The sequence below is a fragment of the Schistocerca cancellata genome, chromosome 4, assembly GCF_023864275.1.
Source record: "Schistocerca cancellata isolate TAMUIC-IGC-003103 chromosome 4, iqSchCanc2.1, whole genome shotgun sequence".
Lineage (NCBI taxonomy): Eukaryota > Metazoa > Arthropoda > Insecta > Orthoptera > Acrididae > Schistocerca > Schistocerca cancellata.
The window spans coordinates 270,952,134-270,971,093 of record NC_064629.1 but is presented as its reverse complement, the minus strand read 5'-3'; the positions used below and the strand labels follow the sequence as shown (position 1 = coordinate 270,971,093).

The 18,960-nt window shown below is 41.8% G+C and overlaps 1 protein-coding gene across 1 annotated transcript in view; it reads left to right on the top strand.

The window, feature by feature from the left end:
• Positions 1 to 13,472, top strand: part of LOC126184715 (uncharacterized) — a 76,272-nt gene extending 62,800 nt beyond the window's left edge. Inside the window, exons 4-5 of the mRNA XM_049927237.1 lie at positions 7,028 to 7,235; positions 12,990 to 13,472. Of these exons, the coding sequence (XP_049783194.1) occupies positions 7,028 to 7,235; positions 12,990 to 13,271 (490 nt within the window). The 3' untranslated portion in view covers positions 13,272 to 13,472. The remainder of the gene's footprint in view (positions 1 to 7,027; positions 7,236 to 12,989) is intronic.
• Positions 13,473 to 18,960: the final 5,488 nt, after the last annotated feature.

Sequence of the window (18,960 nt, the reverse complement as noted above, 5' to 3'; positions counted from 1 at the left end):
TCCACGGATCGAATGCATGCTGAGATAATCTACCCTTCTCCAGATTACCTACAGGTGTTAATTACATCACCTACATTTTCTTACATTAACATAAATATATGTGACTATCCACAGAAAGTAAGTTACCTGTGAACAAACCTAGGTTTCCTATCGTACAGGTAACATCTAAATGACCTCTTCCTCAGTGGTAAAAGTATCGGGGATTAAGGGGAGGAATGATGTCATAAAAGAAATAATTTTCGGAATTGGTAACTCTGCCTTCGTAACTAGTCGGGATTAGTACTTCGTTACAGTAAAATCTACACGCCAGCCACAAAAACTGACTGCTTTAGATTATGTTCTGTTTAGTAGCTACATTCATAGAAATACACCTTAATAATCTTAGCTGTCTCTGTAACACCAGCTATAGTGCAGACTGTCCTACACTTCCACAGCTTCACAAAGCTTCGGTTCTGCGCTATTTTGATTAAGGGAGCATATGGCTCGGCATCACTTAAAGCATTGGGGATGCTGGAACTGGTACACCGGCGTGGGGGCGAGACTTGAAAAAGTGCGTTTCAGACCAGCTCTGTGAAGAGCCTAGGCATGGTGGCTGGGGCTCTACATTAGAGATAAGCTGCCAACATTGCTACTCAACTGTGCGATACACGAGTGCTGCCCTTATGAACATCCAAACGGTGGCCTTTCTTGAGGTTGGGAGAGCCACCTGCCACAACAGTGGTGCAGGACGAGAACATGATAGCAGGTCGCATACTATCTCTGTTCTGAACTCGGTTCCCCCACAGTTGACTCTTTTCAAGAAGTGATCACATATGCCTCATGATATGCATCCCGTACTCGGATATGTCACGACCTACTCTTTGCACCAAAGGATTCCGTTAGCACTGCAATTCTTCGCTACATGTTTCTGGCCATCCTTCATGCATTTTTGCACTGGAAATCACAAACTGACAGCCCTTCGATCGACAGACGAATTATTTTCACTATACACATGCAAGGTGCAGTGAACTACGCTCCCTCCTGAAAGGATGCAAAGTGTTCAGTACAGAATTGGCCACTGTTCAAGTTCTTTCACTTGCATTCCTGTGCTGGTGAGACAGTCTTAATAGGCAGTGACTCAGAGTAGTCTTCAGGCTGTCAACCAGTACTACCCTGTGCACCCAATCTCTGAGACCATCAAGGATCTCCATTCTGATATCCATAAAGATCGACAATTTGTCATCTTTGTGTGGACCCCAGGTCACCTTGAGACTGAGGGAACAAAATTGCTAACTTGTTGGCAGATTTGGCCGCCAGCATGCCGAGTTTGGAGATAGAGATTACAGAAATACAGCTTTAGTCAACTCTACATGTTCATTTGTCAGAGGCTTGGAACAGACTTCGGTGCCCTGATTTCTCCAAACAGCAAGTAATAAATGGGAGGATGGCCATATGGCAGTCTTCCCTTCATGCTTCTTCCAGGGAATCCACTGTTCGATTAATTTTTTGTGGCCTCACTTCAATGATCCATTGCCACATCCTAGGATGTGAGGATCCACCACACTGTTGGCATGATAACTGATAGCGTCCCATCCTACTGGAATTGCCTTCAACATGACAATACCAGACTTCACGAGAATGCTGTGACATACGCGACAATCTGACGCCTTGGCTATACTGTCATTGATCATCCTCGATACCACCTGCATCCAAAGGCCTCTCTGTAGATGTGAAGTGGCTTGTCATCAAATACGTGAGCAGAGGTTTGTTTCATCTGCTTTAGGGAGCAAAAAACTAGTGTAATAGCTCTTTTTATGAATCTGTGAAATTTGAATAATAAACTAGGATTAGATACCATAATAGTAGATAATAGAGTTGATCAATGCATTCTTCCTGTGATGTATGGCTGCGAGACATGGAAACTGAACTCATTTACAAAAGGGAAACTTAGGACAGCACAGAGAGCCATGGAGAGATCAATGCTGGGCTATACAAGAAAGGACAGGAAAAGGGCAGATGACATCCGGTCTGTGACGGTTAATCACATCTTAAAGAGAGTAGGTTCCTTGAAATGGCAGTGGGCTGGCCACGTAGCAAGAAGAAAAAACAGATGGACGAAGCTAGTACTGGAGTGAGGTCAGAGAGAGCACCGGAGGCCTAGAGGAAGACCACCAGACAGGTGGGACAAAGACATCAAGAAGATCGCTGGTAACACCTGGCAGAGAACAGCCAAAGACCGTCCCACTTGGAGAAGACTGCTGAAAGCCTACCTGAATCCACGACTCGAAGAGGCCACGTCATATTATTATTATTATTATTATTATTATTATTATTATTATTATTATTATTATTATTACGACGACGACGACGACCTATTATTTTAAATGTTAATTATACTTACCAGGGTACTATTAGTTAAGGTCTTATCTAAATTTACGATTACCTTTTATATACAAATCGTCGTCTGCAAAGTATTCCACATAAACACGTACAAAGTCTTCATATTTTTTTCTCGACAAATTTAATTAGGTAAGTTTAGGTAAGAGTACTTCCGGGACATGTTAATAAATAACCGAAGCCCTTCCTTACATAGTTTTAAATATAGGCAATCGGTGATTGTGACGGCATCTTTTATCCTATTAGAGTTCAGATTCCTGTAGCTGCTCCTGAGCGTTTCGCGCGTTCTTCAGTGTTCGGGCTACCGTGTGCTTCTACGGGAGACGAGCAACGTTCATTATTTGTTTGAAATTTATTCCCGCGCCCTATTTATGTATGGTACCCATTGCTTTAGTAACCATGAACTCAACGCCGCAGTAAGTTTTTCTACGCCTAGATCCGTTGGCCGATGTATTTGCTTCACCTTATCGGACAAGATTCTATCTGCAGCTTCACATTCTTCCACATCTCGATTTGCAGCGTACATTAAATCATGCTAGTTATAAACATTGTCAAGCAGATTAATCCCCTTATCACCACGAGCCAGATGCTCCTTCAGTTTCGTTCCAGGTCCACAGGAATTGTGTATGGGAAGACGCTCAACTGGTAGTTTATAGAGAATGCCGCCACCACATCTGCTGACAACGCTTCCTAGCTCTCATAAGACGCAACTGCACTGTCTGAGGATTGTGCACCCTGTTACAAGTAGCGAGTGTCCTCGCATCTGTTTTGTAATCCTGCAAAGCGAAGCTTTCACTTACCCGCTCCTGTGATACCTTGGGAATCACACGCTGTTCGAGAAACATGCTGGGTTCGGAAATTTCCTCTAATTCTTCGGTGTAAGAACTTTAATTTCTCAGTCACAGCCGGCCAGGGTGGCCGAGCGGTTCTAGGCACTACAGTCTGGAACCGCGCGACCGCTACGGTTGCAGGTTCGAATCCTGCCTCGGGCATGGATGTGTGTGACGTCCTTAGGTTAGTTAGGTTTAAGTAGTTCTAAGTTCTAGGGGACTGATGATCTCAGAAGTTGTCCCATAGTGCTCAGAGCCTTCTCATTTTCTCCGTCACTGTCCAAGATCTCGGTGCTCGAACTTTTCCTCTGTACTTCAGGCAAAGTAAATATCTCTGACCAGTTACGAAGGTAGGAGTTCCCAAACTCAATTTTTATTTCTAAATATGCACGAAATCACTTACTTTGGACTTCTGCATCCGTAGATATACCATATTAATCTGATCGTACGCAGTATTCAGAGGTCCATTGTCATGTACATACATAGGTCTGTTCCTAGTCATGCGATGTTCAGTTACATTACACTCTCCAATAATTTGTGGGAGAATGTCTACCCTTGCGTATGAGTGACACAGATTAAGCTGTGTGCACATACGCCGGCAGAGGAACGCTGAAAGGCGGCGGCGCGTGAGTTCTCTGAGGCAGTAATAAAGAATCTATGTATTTCAATAAGTTGTTGGAAAGTACATGGGGGGGGGGGGTAGAGGAGGTGCCTGTAACGAAACTTGTACTCTTTAGAAAAAAACACTATTTATGCATTTAGGTGCATTGCGAAGTGGGAGCAAGAATTTGAAAAATAGTCGCTGTAAGTAAGCATCAAACTCGGCCTGTGTGACGTTATTGGCAGTAACCGGCAACATCGGCATGGGAATTTCCTCTGTAGGCTCAACCTTGCCAGTCCTAGCACACGTCAGCGCAGTGGGTATGCAGAAATTTACACGCTACTCAACTTGGTCCAGAGTACAGTGTAACACTATTTTTTCATCAGTGTGTGTACACTCATCATAAGCAGCTCTCAGATAGGGGTACCAATGACGCAATCTTTCTGCAGAAATCTGTATATAGCATAGTAAATTTCTTCACACTAAACAACACTGGAATATTTTAAGTATTGTCAGACCCGCTTGAAGGTAGAATGAACTTAGTCTCAACATAAAAATAAACTATGGAGACTTCACAGCCTACCATTTGAATGTCAGTTGGTGTGTGGGAAGGATCATACTCGTAAATCACCTTACTCTTTATACAACAAAACGTGCTGCTCATATATTGCCACTCGTACTATAAATATTGAACTTCGGATCAACACCGTACAGATTTTAGATTTCAGTAACCGCGGCGGTCATTATCTGGATTTTGGACCAGATTTACTCATTTGGATCCACATACAGTATCGTTATATGTTCTGGCGACCAGTTGCACTCTCCATGAGGTACTTGACTCTAGTTCTGAGAGTTGCGGCAGCTGCTGCAGTGGTGTTGCACTAGAACTGAGACGCTAGGTTCGATGAATTGGGAACCCCCATCTGGGTAATGATGTTGCGGTATTGCGGTCCATAGTATGTGGATTTCCCCATCCATCAGTTACACTGCCACCAGTTATGGGGGCGGAGCGCTGCTGGAACAGTAATAAACTGTAAGTATGTATTCGAATATTTATTTAATAACAGTAACAATTATATTACTACTTATTCCCATTTATAATAGTCACATTCCTCTTATGCCTGGGAGCGGTGGCTGGTGCTTGATGCTGGCACTTAATCATCCTCTCCCTATGAATTTCAGACCTCTAATGGGGAGAGGGGCTTGGGCTGCTGGATTCAGAATTCAGTAAAGGGAGTGGAGGGGAGAGTTAGATTGCTATTGGTCCACTGGGTTTTCCTCCATTTTACTGAGCTTCAATTAGCATTTTATGTCACTTGCTCACTATAGCAGAATTGCTTAAGCCTTGTGGGGGCGGGTTCGCCTAGGAAGCGTTGATCAGTTCCTCGTGCCTGGGCTATAGCTCACCTTACCATCTTACGGACCTGTCAATCAACCCTCTACTTGTATTGTCATCTTCGATCTTTTATGGAACAAGAAGTCCCGTCGAGAGGAATTCGGTCGCTGATAGCTGCAGCGCCAGTTACAGTAAAGAGCGCCTGTGTCAATCACCATCCAGCAGTCCTTCTGGAGCCCTAAGCAGCAGGCCTTGGGAGTAACTTTGTAGTCATTATGTGTGTAAGGAATTGTTACTGCTCGCCTTCACACATTGAGAGCGGAGCACTCTCAATGTGTAAAGGCGAGCAGTAACAGTGGCTCACCCACAGAATGTGTTCCCTGCTTGCAGTCTAAGAAGCGACTGTGGGTGCCTTGGCTGTTGCCTTCCAGAAGTTGTGTGCGGCCACGTTTAGCGCAGACTCTGCCGAGTGCTAACTAAGGCGAGGTGACCAGCCCAGTGAGTTGACCGCTGCTGAGCCGAGGCCCATGGGAAATATGGCCACGCAACGGACATCAAACTAGTTGACATGCCCAGCGTACATTATGAATGCTTGGCTACGTCTGGGGCCATCAATACAATAATACCTGTTAATTCCCTCAGTGTTTTGTTACCGATAGTATGAATGTATTTAACCGTGCAGGTACGAAGTATTAAACTAGTCTAAAATAGTAACTCACTCCCTGCCGGAAATGGTCACTGCAACTCGTAAGACCTGTAATGTCATGTACTGTCACGCACGCCACAGGGCCTGTGCATTGCGTCTGATTGGGCCTGGCTGCGCCTACACGATCCTGACTTCAGCAGAGAGCTGAAGGGCGCGTTCCATGGCAATACCCTTACGCCACACTGGCTGTGTGAACTTAGAAAGTCCGATGCTGCATTATGTGGATTCACAAATGTTACATACTTCAATCCTATTATAATAACGCCCTATCGCGTCACAAGCGTCTACCCTCAGTCAACCACACCATTCTCATCAGTGGTCAACCGTCTGCCCCATCTGCCTCGTCCTGACCTTGACAGACGACTCACAGTGGAGTCCTACTTCCAGAACGCTATGCTACTACAGCTTCTACTACCTATGCTGATGATTTGGAATATCTAACATAGATATGACTTACTTAAGGTTCTGTATTCATCAAGGTGCTGTCTTTCCAATATTACGATCTTACAGGTTTCTACATTATTGTTTCACAGGTTTGAGAGATGACTACCTTTTATTTCTTCTTCTTAAATTATTGTAATAAATGTTCAAGGTATATCAGACATGCAAATACATAAACAGTTAACATAATTATGCTTAAATCTTAGTGCAGCTGTCTCTGATGGCATGTATTACGAACTGCTTTGTTGATTAAAAAAGTCCTCGTGGGGCGCAATAGCTTTCCAGCACTTCGGGTCCCGTAATTTCGTGGTCCGCAGTTGGTAAATTGAAACGCACAAACGAGCTGTTCGTGATTATCGTCACTGTGCACTGTAAGAAAAATAGCCATCGAAGAATTTAGTTGTATCTACTTGCACTATCATACAAATCAAACAAAAGCCAATATGACACTGTAATTTCTTTCGCAACATCTTGTTTCCCACTACAGTAATGACAGTAATGGGGTAAGGGAAGTAATTAGGCTCTAAATGTGTGTGTGTGTGTGTGTGTGTGTGTGTGTGTGTGTGTGTGTGTGTGTGTGTGTGTGTGTGTGTGTGTGTGTGTGTGTGTGTGTCTGACAAATTATTAAATTGTGGTGAAAAGAGAATGTTGTTGATTGAAACACTGCAAAAGAGTATTTAACATTAAAGTTTGCCTTAAATTTACGTTTAAACAGAAATCTATCTCTCCCATTACAGAGACAGGGAACCTGTAATCTATTCCGCAGTTGGCTACCCAGGAAGCGAAATGTTAGGTCCTTTCAACCCTTCAAAATGGATGCCACCGCCACAGAAAGACGTCAGCAAACAGCTGGACAGAATATTTGGCTTGCAGGAGGAGGATAAAAAGGAATCGGGCCTGAAGATGCCCGAATTAAACCACTGTTTGGGTGAACTGAAATACGCTGTACGTATGCTAATTTTTGATAAAGCTCTATGTCGTAGACAGTATTAGTTGTACCTGTTAAACTGAAACTGAAGTCTTAATTTAACAAATGTGTTCCTTAGCAGTATTAGCATTCCAGTGTAAAATATGCATCAACAAATTTTTGCCCAATCGGGAATCTGCAGGGTAAATATAGATCATGAAACCCTGTTCGAAAACTTGATACCGGCAAATTACCAAGAAAGTAAAAAGATTCCTCCAGTGACTATAGTGTATAGTTGTGCAGTAGTAAGAGTTAAGTTTCAACACTATTCATAAGACATTACGTCTATGATCTCAGATATTAAACAAATTTGGTATTGGTACAGAAAGCTTGCCGTACATTGATTTACATGGAAGTCGTAGGGGCACCACTTAATGCAACGGTCTCTTCACGTAATCATGTGCATCTTGAGACTGATCCTCAGTTACTCGATGACACTGCACGGCATTTCAGTCGGCTGAGTACACACTGGCGGTATAATTTGTAAAGCCTTGACCGTCATACCCATTTGTACACTAAGTAAATCAGGGCCGCGTCTATTCTTCCTGTTGTGGTAAAGGAATGAACATTGTTCAGATTTCCTGTTGGGAACGTGAACTACTAGATGGTAGTCTGAACATTGAGCTGTGGGTGATGAATATATAGGGTAAGGAACTCTGAGTTCTGTGTTCTTAGTCTTCAAAACACGTTTTAATGTCTATTACAGTCGTCTACCAAAAAATAATGCATTCAGATGTTTAACTAGGATTGCTAGTAGACAGGTAAGTTTGAATCATCCAGAAAGAAAACTGGTCAGTGGAAAATCAGCAGGAAAAGAGTAGGAGAAAACCGTAAAATATGACACAGAAGGTACACTGGAGTGACTGCTCCACGAAACAGTGCTGAAGTAACGGTTCATGAGACTGGTAAACACAATAGAACAACAAGCAAACCATAACTTAATGTAAAACACCGTAAATCTTTTTAGTAGAGAAATTGGTACCGGTCATTGCATAGGACCTATGGAAGGGGAAATACTTTCGGATAAGAGTAGTTAACAAATTTCAGTAGTATTAAGGCGGTGCTGTAAAACTAGATAGGAAGAGTGTTTCAGTTATAAATAGGTGCTAGACTGCGGGAATGCGAGGTGGTGCAGTGATTGACGTTATGCTTCGTTACAATCCCATTCAAATTGAAGTTTCCTGTCGTTTCCCTAAATCCATCAAGGCGAATGCTGAGACGGTTTTTTAGAATAGGCACAACCGATTTATCCTCGAAATTTCTGCTTAGTCTCTGGCCACATCGTCGACGAGACGTTAGACTCTAATCTTGATGACTTTCTTCCCTCTTAGACTAATTGCGGGAAAAATAAGACCAAAAATTAGTGCTGTTTAATGACTGAATAGAGATCCTTCGATGTAATACTTTTATTCTTAGTCACTAACAGCTATGTGGTCTACTAGAGCGGGTGTATTCCATTACGAATTCGAATTGCAATAAGACTCAGGTAAGCACACAGGGCGAATTGAAAAATCTGATTTCATGTAATGGAAGAGACTGGCTAAACTAAATTGTACAGGCACTTTCTTGACGATTATGTGGTCAGCTGCATTAAAAAAATGAATAGCGCGTTCAACCATTCGGAACAAGATATGAAAAATGATTTCTAATTTTGCTACAATTTTGTGTTGGCGTTCCTTTCCAGAGATCTATTAGGCAGTCATGGTTCGCAGGTCCGTGGTTTTGGCCTCAAGTGCTTGGTTCGCTTTTTAATCAATTAAATGTTACGAATCGTAATAATCTGCACAATAAAGATAAATTGTGGGTTTCTATGCCAGTACCCGTGTGCTAGGGTAGCACCTTTTAGTAGTAATCAAAACATCCTAGGTCCCCACTTCGAATGTAGTCACTACCTAAACTTTAAATAAAAATTAGCGATGGCCGCAGAAGACTTCAGACGTAAGTCACCGTTTATCTGCTAACGTCCTGATCAGAAGGTGGGAGATAGGTTAAGGGCAGTCTTGCCCTTGGGGGCAGGAAATAGCATAGTGTAGCGAATACTCTGCTAAAGAATCAAGAGGCGGTGATATACATGGAAACATGGGTAAAATCTTAGCTGGATTACATAACGGCCAGATTGATTCCAGAATCAATTATTGGACTGTAAAGCGTACACAGGATCAGCTATAAACCAACATTACACTTAAGTAATTTCGGTAATGATGAGAAGTAGACTGAAGTTTAAGTGAATGGTACGCAAGAATCACTGTAAACCACCGAAAATAGTTTCAATAGAGTAATTCATACGTCACTGCTTGAGGAGACGCGTTTGAAGTTCTGTAAGGATATGGGTACTATGATAATCAGTATCCCAGCATACACTTTGAGGAGTGGACATGTCTAAAAAAAGGTAATAACCAGGGTCAGGATTTTTAGGTGCGAATTTCAGATGAAAATAGGAGGGAAAATACGCTCAAATAAGGTAAAAATAGAAAAATGGTGCTGGTCTATTCAACTAATTCAACGATTTCTTACCCCTTTTCTACTTCATTGAACTATAAACAAGTTCATCAAGTTACCACTCATCAAATGGAGGTAAAAACAGGAAGCTGTTGTACTTAGACATTAAACATCATTACATTTTTAGAAGTAAGTCTGTTTCCAGATAGAATATCGATTTAGATGCTAAAGCTTCTTCAGACGTCCACAGAAACCAGTGACGCAAACCTTGTATTGTAGTGGCAACTCTACAGATAGGGCGAATTTCTTAATGTCTGGAATCTTCTGAAGACTACGCCAAAGTCTCTTCGGCAAAGCTATCTAACGGCTATTTTAATAGTTTAATAGCTCCATTCAGCTACATGTAACTAGAGACACAGTATAGTTGTCCCCGCAGTTACGTATTTTCTCCGGTAATAGAAGTTGCTGTGCCTTGGAAATTGCACCCGCGTCGGCTGGATCCAAAGAAAGCACAAATTGTCAAAATTCTCATACAGAATAGCAGCACACACAATCAAAGATTCCCAACGAGTAATGACCACAAAACTTGGAAGGGGCAAGCAAGTGGTTTCATTGGGCCACAACACGACTCTGAGCTTTCTGTAGAATCTTCAGGGCACAGATGAAGTGGTTTGCGATGTCGTATTCGTTCCTCTGAATGGCATGAACGAAGCATGTACCATGCTTCAACTCAGGAAACACTGGTTTCAGTTGGTTAGCAGCTGAAATCATGATTGTTGTGTTCCATAACAAGTAGTAAACTTGCTACTCAATGCGACTGTCATGCAACACTCTTGCACCCACCCACCCGCTCGCTCGCTGTGCCAGTTCTATAACACTGCGACAATTACCAGAATGTTACCACTCACGCTGGAACTGCAGTCTCGGCAGTTTTTAGTAGATTCGAGCAGAAACCAGGCTGTTCGGGAACTACGCAGGTGCGGTTACTGCCGTGTCTGAGAGACCAGCCTCCACTTCCACGCGAACAGGCGACGTCTCTCACTGTAACACTCACATTCACGACCAGTAGGCCACTGATGCTCGTGGGATAGAATCATTCATTGTCAGTTGCTGTATTGTGAACTGCTTTATAGTGGTAAATCGAGAAAGAGGTTTTGTCAAACAAATATTTTCCATTCTGCCGGTGTGCTATAAACTCCCGCGCCGCATTTACTGAAAGAAGTAGGCTTAGTATTTGCATATACACAGCAAGCTGAGAAAACGGTAATTGAAAGTTTATAATACATTATATTACTTAGAGGTCTTAGAGAACAAATTGGAATGAGGCTTAAAAAAGAGGAAGAGGATTATGGGTATGGTTGGGGCAGAAAGGGATAATGGTTCCAAAAAATGGAAGAAGGAGCGTGAAAAATCTCTTCCCGTAACGAGAAAACAATGTCACACGTTGATATCTTTCCGAACAGCTTTAATTTAACGTAAGAAGAACGTGTGCACCTAAAAATCCTAACCCTGGTAATCATAAATGTTGAACTTAGTAGTGGGGAAGGTAACTGGGAAGAAATCATGAGTACAAGAAATACTTAGTGATCGACGAAGGAAGTACAAACATGTTCAGGGAAAGACAAGAATGCAGCAATGGAAAAAACTCCAGGAAATAAATAGGAAGTGCAGGAGAGACAAGACGAATTAGCTGTAGGAGAAACGCGAAGAAATGCAGAAAACATCTTAGGGACGCCTGACTCAGCGTGTACAAAAGTCAAAACAATCTGAGGTTAAATTAAAAGCAAGTGCTGAACGTTGAACATTAAGAATGCAGATGTAATTCTACCGTTAAATGCAGATAAGATGGTGGAAACAATACACTGGTGTGTAGAATCTGAGACTGGAATCATACAATCAGACTTCCGGAAATTTGTCCGCACATTTCCGTAGATGGCGAGAGAAGATAAGTGCAAGAACTCAAAAATCAGCTTAACAGCTTACGCATCCATTGTACTGACAAAAATAACTCATAACAACAGAAAAGGAAACTATAGCTCGGTTAGATGGTCAATGTGACCCTAGAAAAGGCACTGGCACCAGAGAGGCTGTTCTGGGATTGCACTTCATAATAAAAGCAAGACTTCGCAAAAATTAAGACACTTTCATAAGATATGTTGACATAGAAATGTGTTCAATCTAAACTGGTGCTAGGTGTTGGAAACTCCCAGAGAAATAGATTTAAGCCATAGGGAAAGATAGGTAATTACAAAAGAACGAAGACGTTGAGTTAAAAGGGCTGTAGGACAGGGATGTAGTCTGGTCCCTACCCCCATCCGACTGGTATATCTAACATCGAATCAGTGAAGACAAATAGAAAAAAGGGGCCTGAAATTCAGGATGAATGGATAGCGATCACGAGATTCACGGATATCGCTATCCTCAATGAAGGTGAAGAATTACAGTATTTGTTGAATGGAATGAAGAGCCTAGCGACTACAAAAATGGATTGAGAGTAAACCGAAGAAAGAAAAATGTAATGAGAATACCAGAAATGAAAACAGCGAAAAGCTTAATATCGAAATTACTGATGTAGTGAAGCAAAATAACCCTTCATGGACGAATCAAGGAAGATATTAAAAAGCTACCTAGCACATGCAAAGATCGCATTTCTGGCGAAGAAATCCCTGTTAGTATAAAGCAGAAGTCTTAATTTGAGGAAGAAATTTTTGAGAATGTTGCTTGGGAGCACAGCATTGTGTGGTAGTGAATCATGGACTGTGGGGAAAACAGGAAAAGAGCATTGAAGAGTTTAAGATGAGGTGCTACAGAAGAATGTTCAAATCTAGGTGAACTTACATGGAATGAAGAGGTTCTCCACAGATCCAGCGAAGAAAACAGACGGAAAACATTGAAAGGGATAGAGCGATAGGACATGCAATAAGACATCAGGGAATAAGAGCCATAGTAATATGGGAAACTGCTGAGAGTAAAAACTACAGAGGGAGACAGGTTGGAATACTTCTAACAAATGATAAAGGTCGTAGGGTGCAAATGCTACATAGAGAACAGGAGCTTGGCACAAGAAAGGAGCTGGTAGCGGACCGCATCAAACCAGTCAGAAGACAGATGAATAAAATAAAAATTTTTGCCCATTAACTTTTTGCTAAGTCTTAACCCCCCACACCCCTCTTAAAGAGTTTGTGACTCACATTTTCAACATATCACTGAAATAAAAATAAAAATTTGATTTCTTTGGATATGTGTAAGAACGTTACGAATAAAATTATTTCAAAGTAACTTGCATGTTGCAGCTGTACGGGACAAACGTGCGACCTGTGTACGTGGTGTACGTGAGGTGTCGCCCGGATCCTGACAATTGCCTGCCACCCACAGTATGCTCGCCAGTGTTCAGCTCTGTTACTGTGTCCAGGCGGAAGAACGTTCCCTTTCGGCATCAAGTGTTCAAGCTCATGGGAGACCCGCACGACGAGTGGGAACCTGCTGTTTTACAGGTGTCGACGGCCTGCTTCTGCTCTCGGCCAAATTATAACCCGGGAACAATGACCTTATTTGACATACCACCAGCTACCTAAGAAATAGTGCACTGGCTGGTGCTACGATATCGTGTGAACTGTTACGGGAGTGGTGTTAAGGCAGTTCTGTTTTAAAGATTGATGATGTATATATTGCTAATATATTTTATTAGAAAGTCTGTGCCACCATTTTACGAGTACTGACGATTCGTGTAAGGTTTCTGCTGAACTGCATGTAAAATAGAGAACATATTTATTGATATAGCCTTAATGTGGGAGTTACGAATGTAGTTTTAGTGACATGATTAAAAACTGTGTTAAGAAATAAAATTGATTCACCGTTATTTCGGAGAATGTTCCATACCTTGACTCCAAGAAAGTATTTAGTTTGGAAACTTCTGGTAGGTTCCTATGGGACCAAACTGCTGAAGTAATCGGTCCCTAGGCTTACACACTACTTAATTAATGCACCAATGACAGCACACGGGGGAGGTGGGGGGGGGGGGGGCTGGGCAGCTGTGCGAACCATGGCAAGACGCCTGAGAACGCATGGCTACCCAGGGTGGCCAAAGTGCTTACTCTCCAGCTCATAACTACAAAATTCAGGTCTTCGCAGTCCTTCACAAAGTTTTCCCGACAGAGCGTTTCTGTAGTTTTACTACACGACTACTTTCAAACGGAAGACACGATTCACTCCTTTTGAATGGCAAACCACTACGGGTAGGATTTGTAGTCTTAAAACGAGCGGGGCTCGAATCCCTTTTTTACGATCACCATTTTAAGTAGCACCCTGTCCCCTTTCATCCCTACCACCTGAAGTTACGAATAAAGGAATGATCCTAGAAAAGGTTTGGTCCATCCTTCCCTAGGACAGGTTGTGATCCACCCCTAACGATCCTGTCGATGTTTAATGCACAGGTCTTGGTGTCAGTCGGTTAATTAGTCCTCATTCACAACCAGTCTCCTTCTGACCGCAAGTATAATCGAAAAGTTTTGGTACACCTCATTACTTGTATAATGAACTGAGGTTGAGTGAAAGTGTAAAATGGTACGCTCAGTGGGTGACCAGAATTTCAGTTTCAGGGATCGTGTTGTCAGCTTGCGGCAGTTTAGCTGACACTATCAGTTCATTGTCACCTAGTATTCCTATTCAGCTACATGCAGAGAAAGTGACACTAAGAAGCCATGCGGTCTCAAAATCTCGAAGGGTAAATAGCTTTCAGAGTAAGCGGAGGAAACTGCACTATCGTACGCAGATACAACATGCTAAACTTAATTTCTATGTATAAAGTACTTTGAAAAATGTGCATTAAATGTGAGACTGAAACTACTTTACTCTTGAAGTCGGTAATAAGTTAAAACAACTGTGTATTTGTTACTAGCGTATCTTTCTACTAGTATGGACTTTTTTTCCCCCCAGACTTGTGAGCGTGTCTATAGGGGAATGGCAGAGTTTATTTTTCTGACACTGTCAAACTCCAAATGAAATCTGAGATAAAAGGTTCTCAGTCCTTAACGTGGCTTCATCCAGTCTCATACATACTGATGACAACATAGGGCGCTAATGACCATTGAAGTTGTGCGCCCTAAAACAAAAAAAAAAAAAGACTGATGGAAACATGATGGGTAGGGGAACTCGGGACTGAACAGGATATCAGGGCACAACGGGACTGGGCTGTTTCTAAACTTACAAATAGTGCAACCTATTGCAGTGACATGTAATAGTAGTTAAGTCTCTGAATTGGAGAAGCAGCATTGCAGCTTCGAGCTGTAGTGCAACGTATAACGAAAAAGTTACTAACGTACCCAGTTTTGCTTGAATAACTTTTGAACTTCAGCGCGAGATAAGTCGTTAAATGTTTATTGCACTCCATTAAATGACCTGTAATCTTAAGGTACACGCCATTCGTTATCAGTTATACAATACGATTAAATACTAAAGTTACTACACCCTATAAAAGTTTAACTGAAACGTGCTTTTGGGGCGGAACAGGATGGGGCAGAACGGAATATTGTTCAGTGATGCTAAATCATTTTTTATGAAATTAGATTTTAATCTTCCACCTAACTTTTCCAGATGGTGTGAACTTAAGTTAGAAAGTCTGATAACAGAAATCGGATGCCAAATCTACGATTTCAGCCATTTTCTTCTGAAATGGGAGTTTCAAAGGCATTTAGGAAGTTGAACATACGTTCGAAAGATACTTTCCTAAAGCGAAAAATAAACACAATCACAGAGTTCAATAAATCAGTTGTAAATTTAAAAATGTATCCACTGCAGAAGAATACGACGAGCTGATAACATTCCTAAAGTCAACGGAGAACAGAATTTACAGTCAGGCGATGAAACATCCCATTGTCAGTTCATTAACCTCACGAGTAGCAGAATGAAATGGGTTGCCATGCAAGATTTGACAAACTTGGCTAGCTGGACAGGATTGGGCTATAGGATTTATTACAAGGCATCTTGAGTTGTCTGTTCCAAAGCCGAAAATAACACATGGTGCACAACCGATGGAAACATAAGTACCAGTGACGGTGACAGTAAAGTGGTACTAAACGTTAAAAATGAAGGTACGGTTTCGAAAACTAAAAATGTAGTTGTTAATCATTTTTTGAAGATTCCATATATCTTAGCCTAAATTATTCCTTAAACAACTTTTTGATAGTTTTAGGATTATTTTACTAATGATTTCAACGGATATGCAACAATTTGACTGGAAATTACCTTATCCCATTCTGCTCCAGGGTTAGGCAGAACGGGAAGTATGCAAGCATTTCTTTGCAAAGTTTTAACATAGTTTAAATTGCGTTTCAAGTAAGGTAAGCTAGATTATATTGGAAGGTGATTCTTTGTCCTTTTTGTGTTCCTTTATTCCACAGCAATTTCTAAACTACTCCTGTCAGTTACCCCTATTCTCAGGATGCATGTCAAGTAATGTTCTATTAAGATTAAATAGTGTCACACACATCTCGAGATACTGGTCTTTCAGACATCAGCTGCTTAAAATAATGCTCTTCGTCCTCCCCTTCCCCCCCCCCCCCCCCCCCCCCCCACCGATAGACGAATAAGAAAGCCTTCGACCTAAATTGTATCGAAGCAAGTATTAGATCGTTCCAAAACCGGTTAAATACATAACCTGCTTTTCACAAATTCTACGAAAACCAGTTGCTGAAAAGTTAAGACCACCTGTCACGTCAAATAAGTGTCCCGCTCATACAATTAAACTTCGTTGTTACTTCACTCTACCCTCGACATGTTAGGAAAAATATGGAGTATTGCGTAAGGTATAAAAACTTCGTCCGAAATCTTACTAAATGCTTTCTTCGAAAATTGCTTCAAACAGTTGCTGCAGTAGCACACTAGAATTGTGGATGGATGTGAAAACATACGTGACTTCTTAGCAACAAATTAGCTCGAGCAAAAATAAACGCAAAATGTCTTCTAAAAAGGCAGGTCTTAATTCCGAAATAACTATGAAAATGTAGACCAAAGATGGCTAAAATTCACAGAAATAGTACCAACAGCAATGGAAAGAGTTATATTAAATTACTAAGATACTGAAATGATTCGCCATGATAAAACAGCTCAGAACGCTATTGCAGAAGCATCGGAAGAAGCATGCCCATTTAAAAAGAAAGGAAAATCCACGAGATCAGCAGTCTTACAGAAGTTCGATATTTAGCGTGAGCTTATAAGTATGTCTTTTAACACTTTCCAAAGTCACTCTCCAAATCTGGTAGAAAAATCCCAAAGATACTCAGGTCGTATGTGAAGTACACTAGCTGCCAGATACAACCAATACTTTACGCGATAACGATGGCAATCTTACTGATGACATTGCCGTTAAACAGGCGTTACGAAATATGGTTTTCCGAAGTATCTCCGAAAGAAGTAGTAAATATTTACTTCCAAACAAGAGCTGCGAATCTGAGTAACTTCGAAGTAGATACCTTCAGCGTAACAACGCAGATTAAATCAGTTAATAAAGGCAAATCCTCTGCTCCAGGTTGTATATGAATGTAGTTTGTACTTAACACTAACATAAAACCGCTCGCCACAACATAAAACCGCTCGCCACAACATAAAACCGCTCGCCACAACATAAAACCGCTCGCCACAACATAAAACCGCTCGCCACAACATAAAACCGCTCGCCACAACATAAAACCGCTCGCCACAACATAAAACCGCTCGCCACAACATAAAACCGCTCGCCACAACATAAAACCGCTCGCCACAACATAAAACCGCTCGCCACAACATAAAACCGCTCGCCACAACATAAAACCGCTCGCCACAACATAAAACCGCTCGCCACAACATAAAACCGCTCGCCACAACATAAAACCGCTCGCCACAACATAAAACCGCTCGCCACAACATAAAACCGCTCGCCACAACATAAAACCGCTCGCCACAACATAAAACCGCTCGCCACAACATAAAACCGCTCGCCACAACATAAAACCGCTCGCCACAACATAAAACCGCTCGCCACAACATAAAACCGCTCGCCACAACATAAAACCGCTCGCCACAACATAAAACCGCTCGCCACAACGGAAGATCCGTGCCTAATGAGTGGAAAGTTGAACAGCTCACACAAATACTCAAGAAAGAATGTAGGCGTCATCTGATGAATTGCAGACCTGTATCACTGACGTCGGTTTGCAGGAGGATTTGGAAACATATGCTGTGTTCAGATTACGAATTACCTAGCAGAAGATTATCAACTGACATACTGTCAGCACGGTTTCAGACAATACCGTTCTTGTGAATTATAGCTAGCTCTTTATTCTCGCGAAGTAATGAGGGCTATTGACTGGATTCACGATTTCCTGCCATACGTCAGTTCGTAGCATCTGAGGGTAAGTTTGCGAGTAAAACAGATGTCTGGCGTTCCCCAAGGAATTGTTACAGGCCCTCTGCTGTTCCAAATCTATATAAACGATTTAGGGGACAGGCTGAGCAGCTCTTAGATAGTTCGCAGAGGATACTGTCTTTTGCCATCTAGTAAAGTCACATAAGATCATGTAAAATTGAAAAATGGCTTAGATGAGATCTGCATGGTGCGACAAGTGACAATTGTCCCCTTTTATGGAAAGATAAGTCCCATCCACATGAGTGTTAAAACGAATTGGTAAAATTTCGGTTAGACGGAAAATCAGTTATAAAATGTCTAAATTTAACGATCTTTGCTGATCTCGCGGATTTTCCTTTCTTTTTAAATGAGCATGCTTCTTTCGATGCTTCTGCAATAGCGTTCTGAGCTGTTTTGTGTATCATGGCGAGTCGTCATGGATAACTTAAATTGGAACGATAGCGTAGATATTGTTGTGGGGAAAGGTAGCAAATGACTGCATTTTATGAGAACAGTTGGAAGGTGCAGGTCTAGAGCACTGCTGTGCGGTGTGGGATCAATACCATATTGGACTAACGGATAATACGTAAAAAACTTCAAAGAATAGCATCTCGTTTCGTATTGTTGCGCAAAAGGGGGAGAGTGTGGCGGATATGATACCGAAGTTTGCAGTGGCAATGATTACAGCAAATGGATTTCTCGTTGCAGCGAGGTCTCCTTGCGAAATTTTAATCACCGGCTTCCTCCTCCCAATGTGAAAATATTTTGACGCCCATCTATGTACGAGGAAATTTTCACAGTAATAAAATAAGTGGAATCGCAGTTTAGACGAGAAAATTGAAATACTAATTCTTCCTGCGTGCTACCGGAGTGGAATGGTGCAA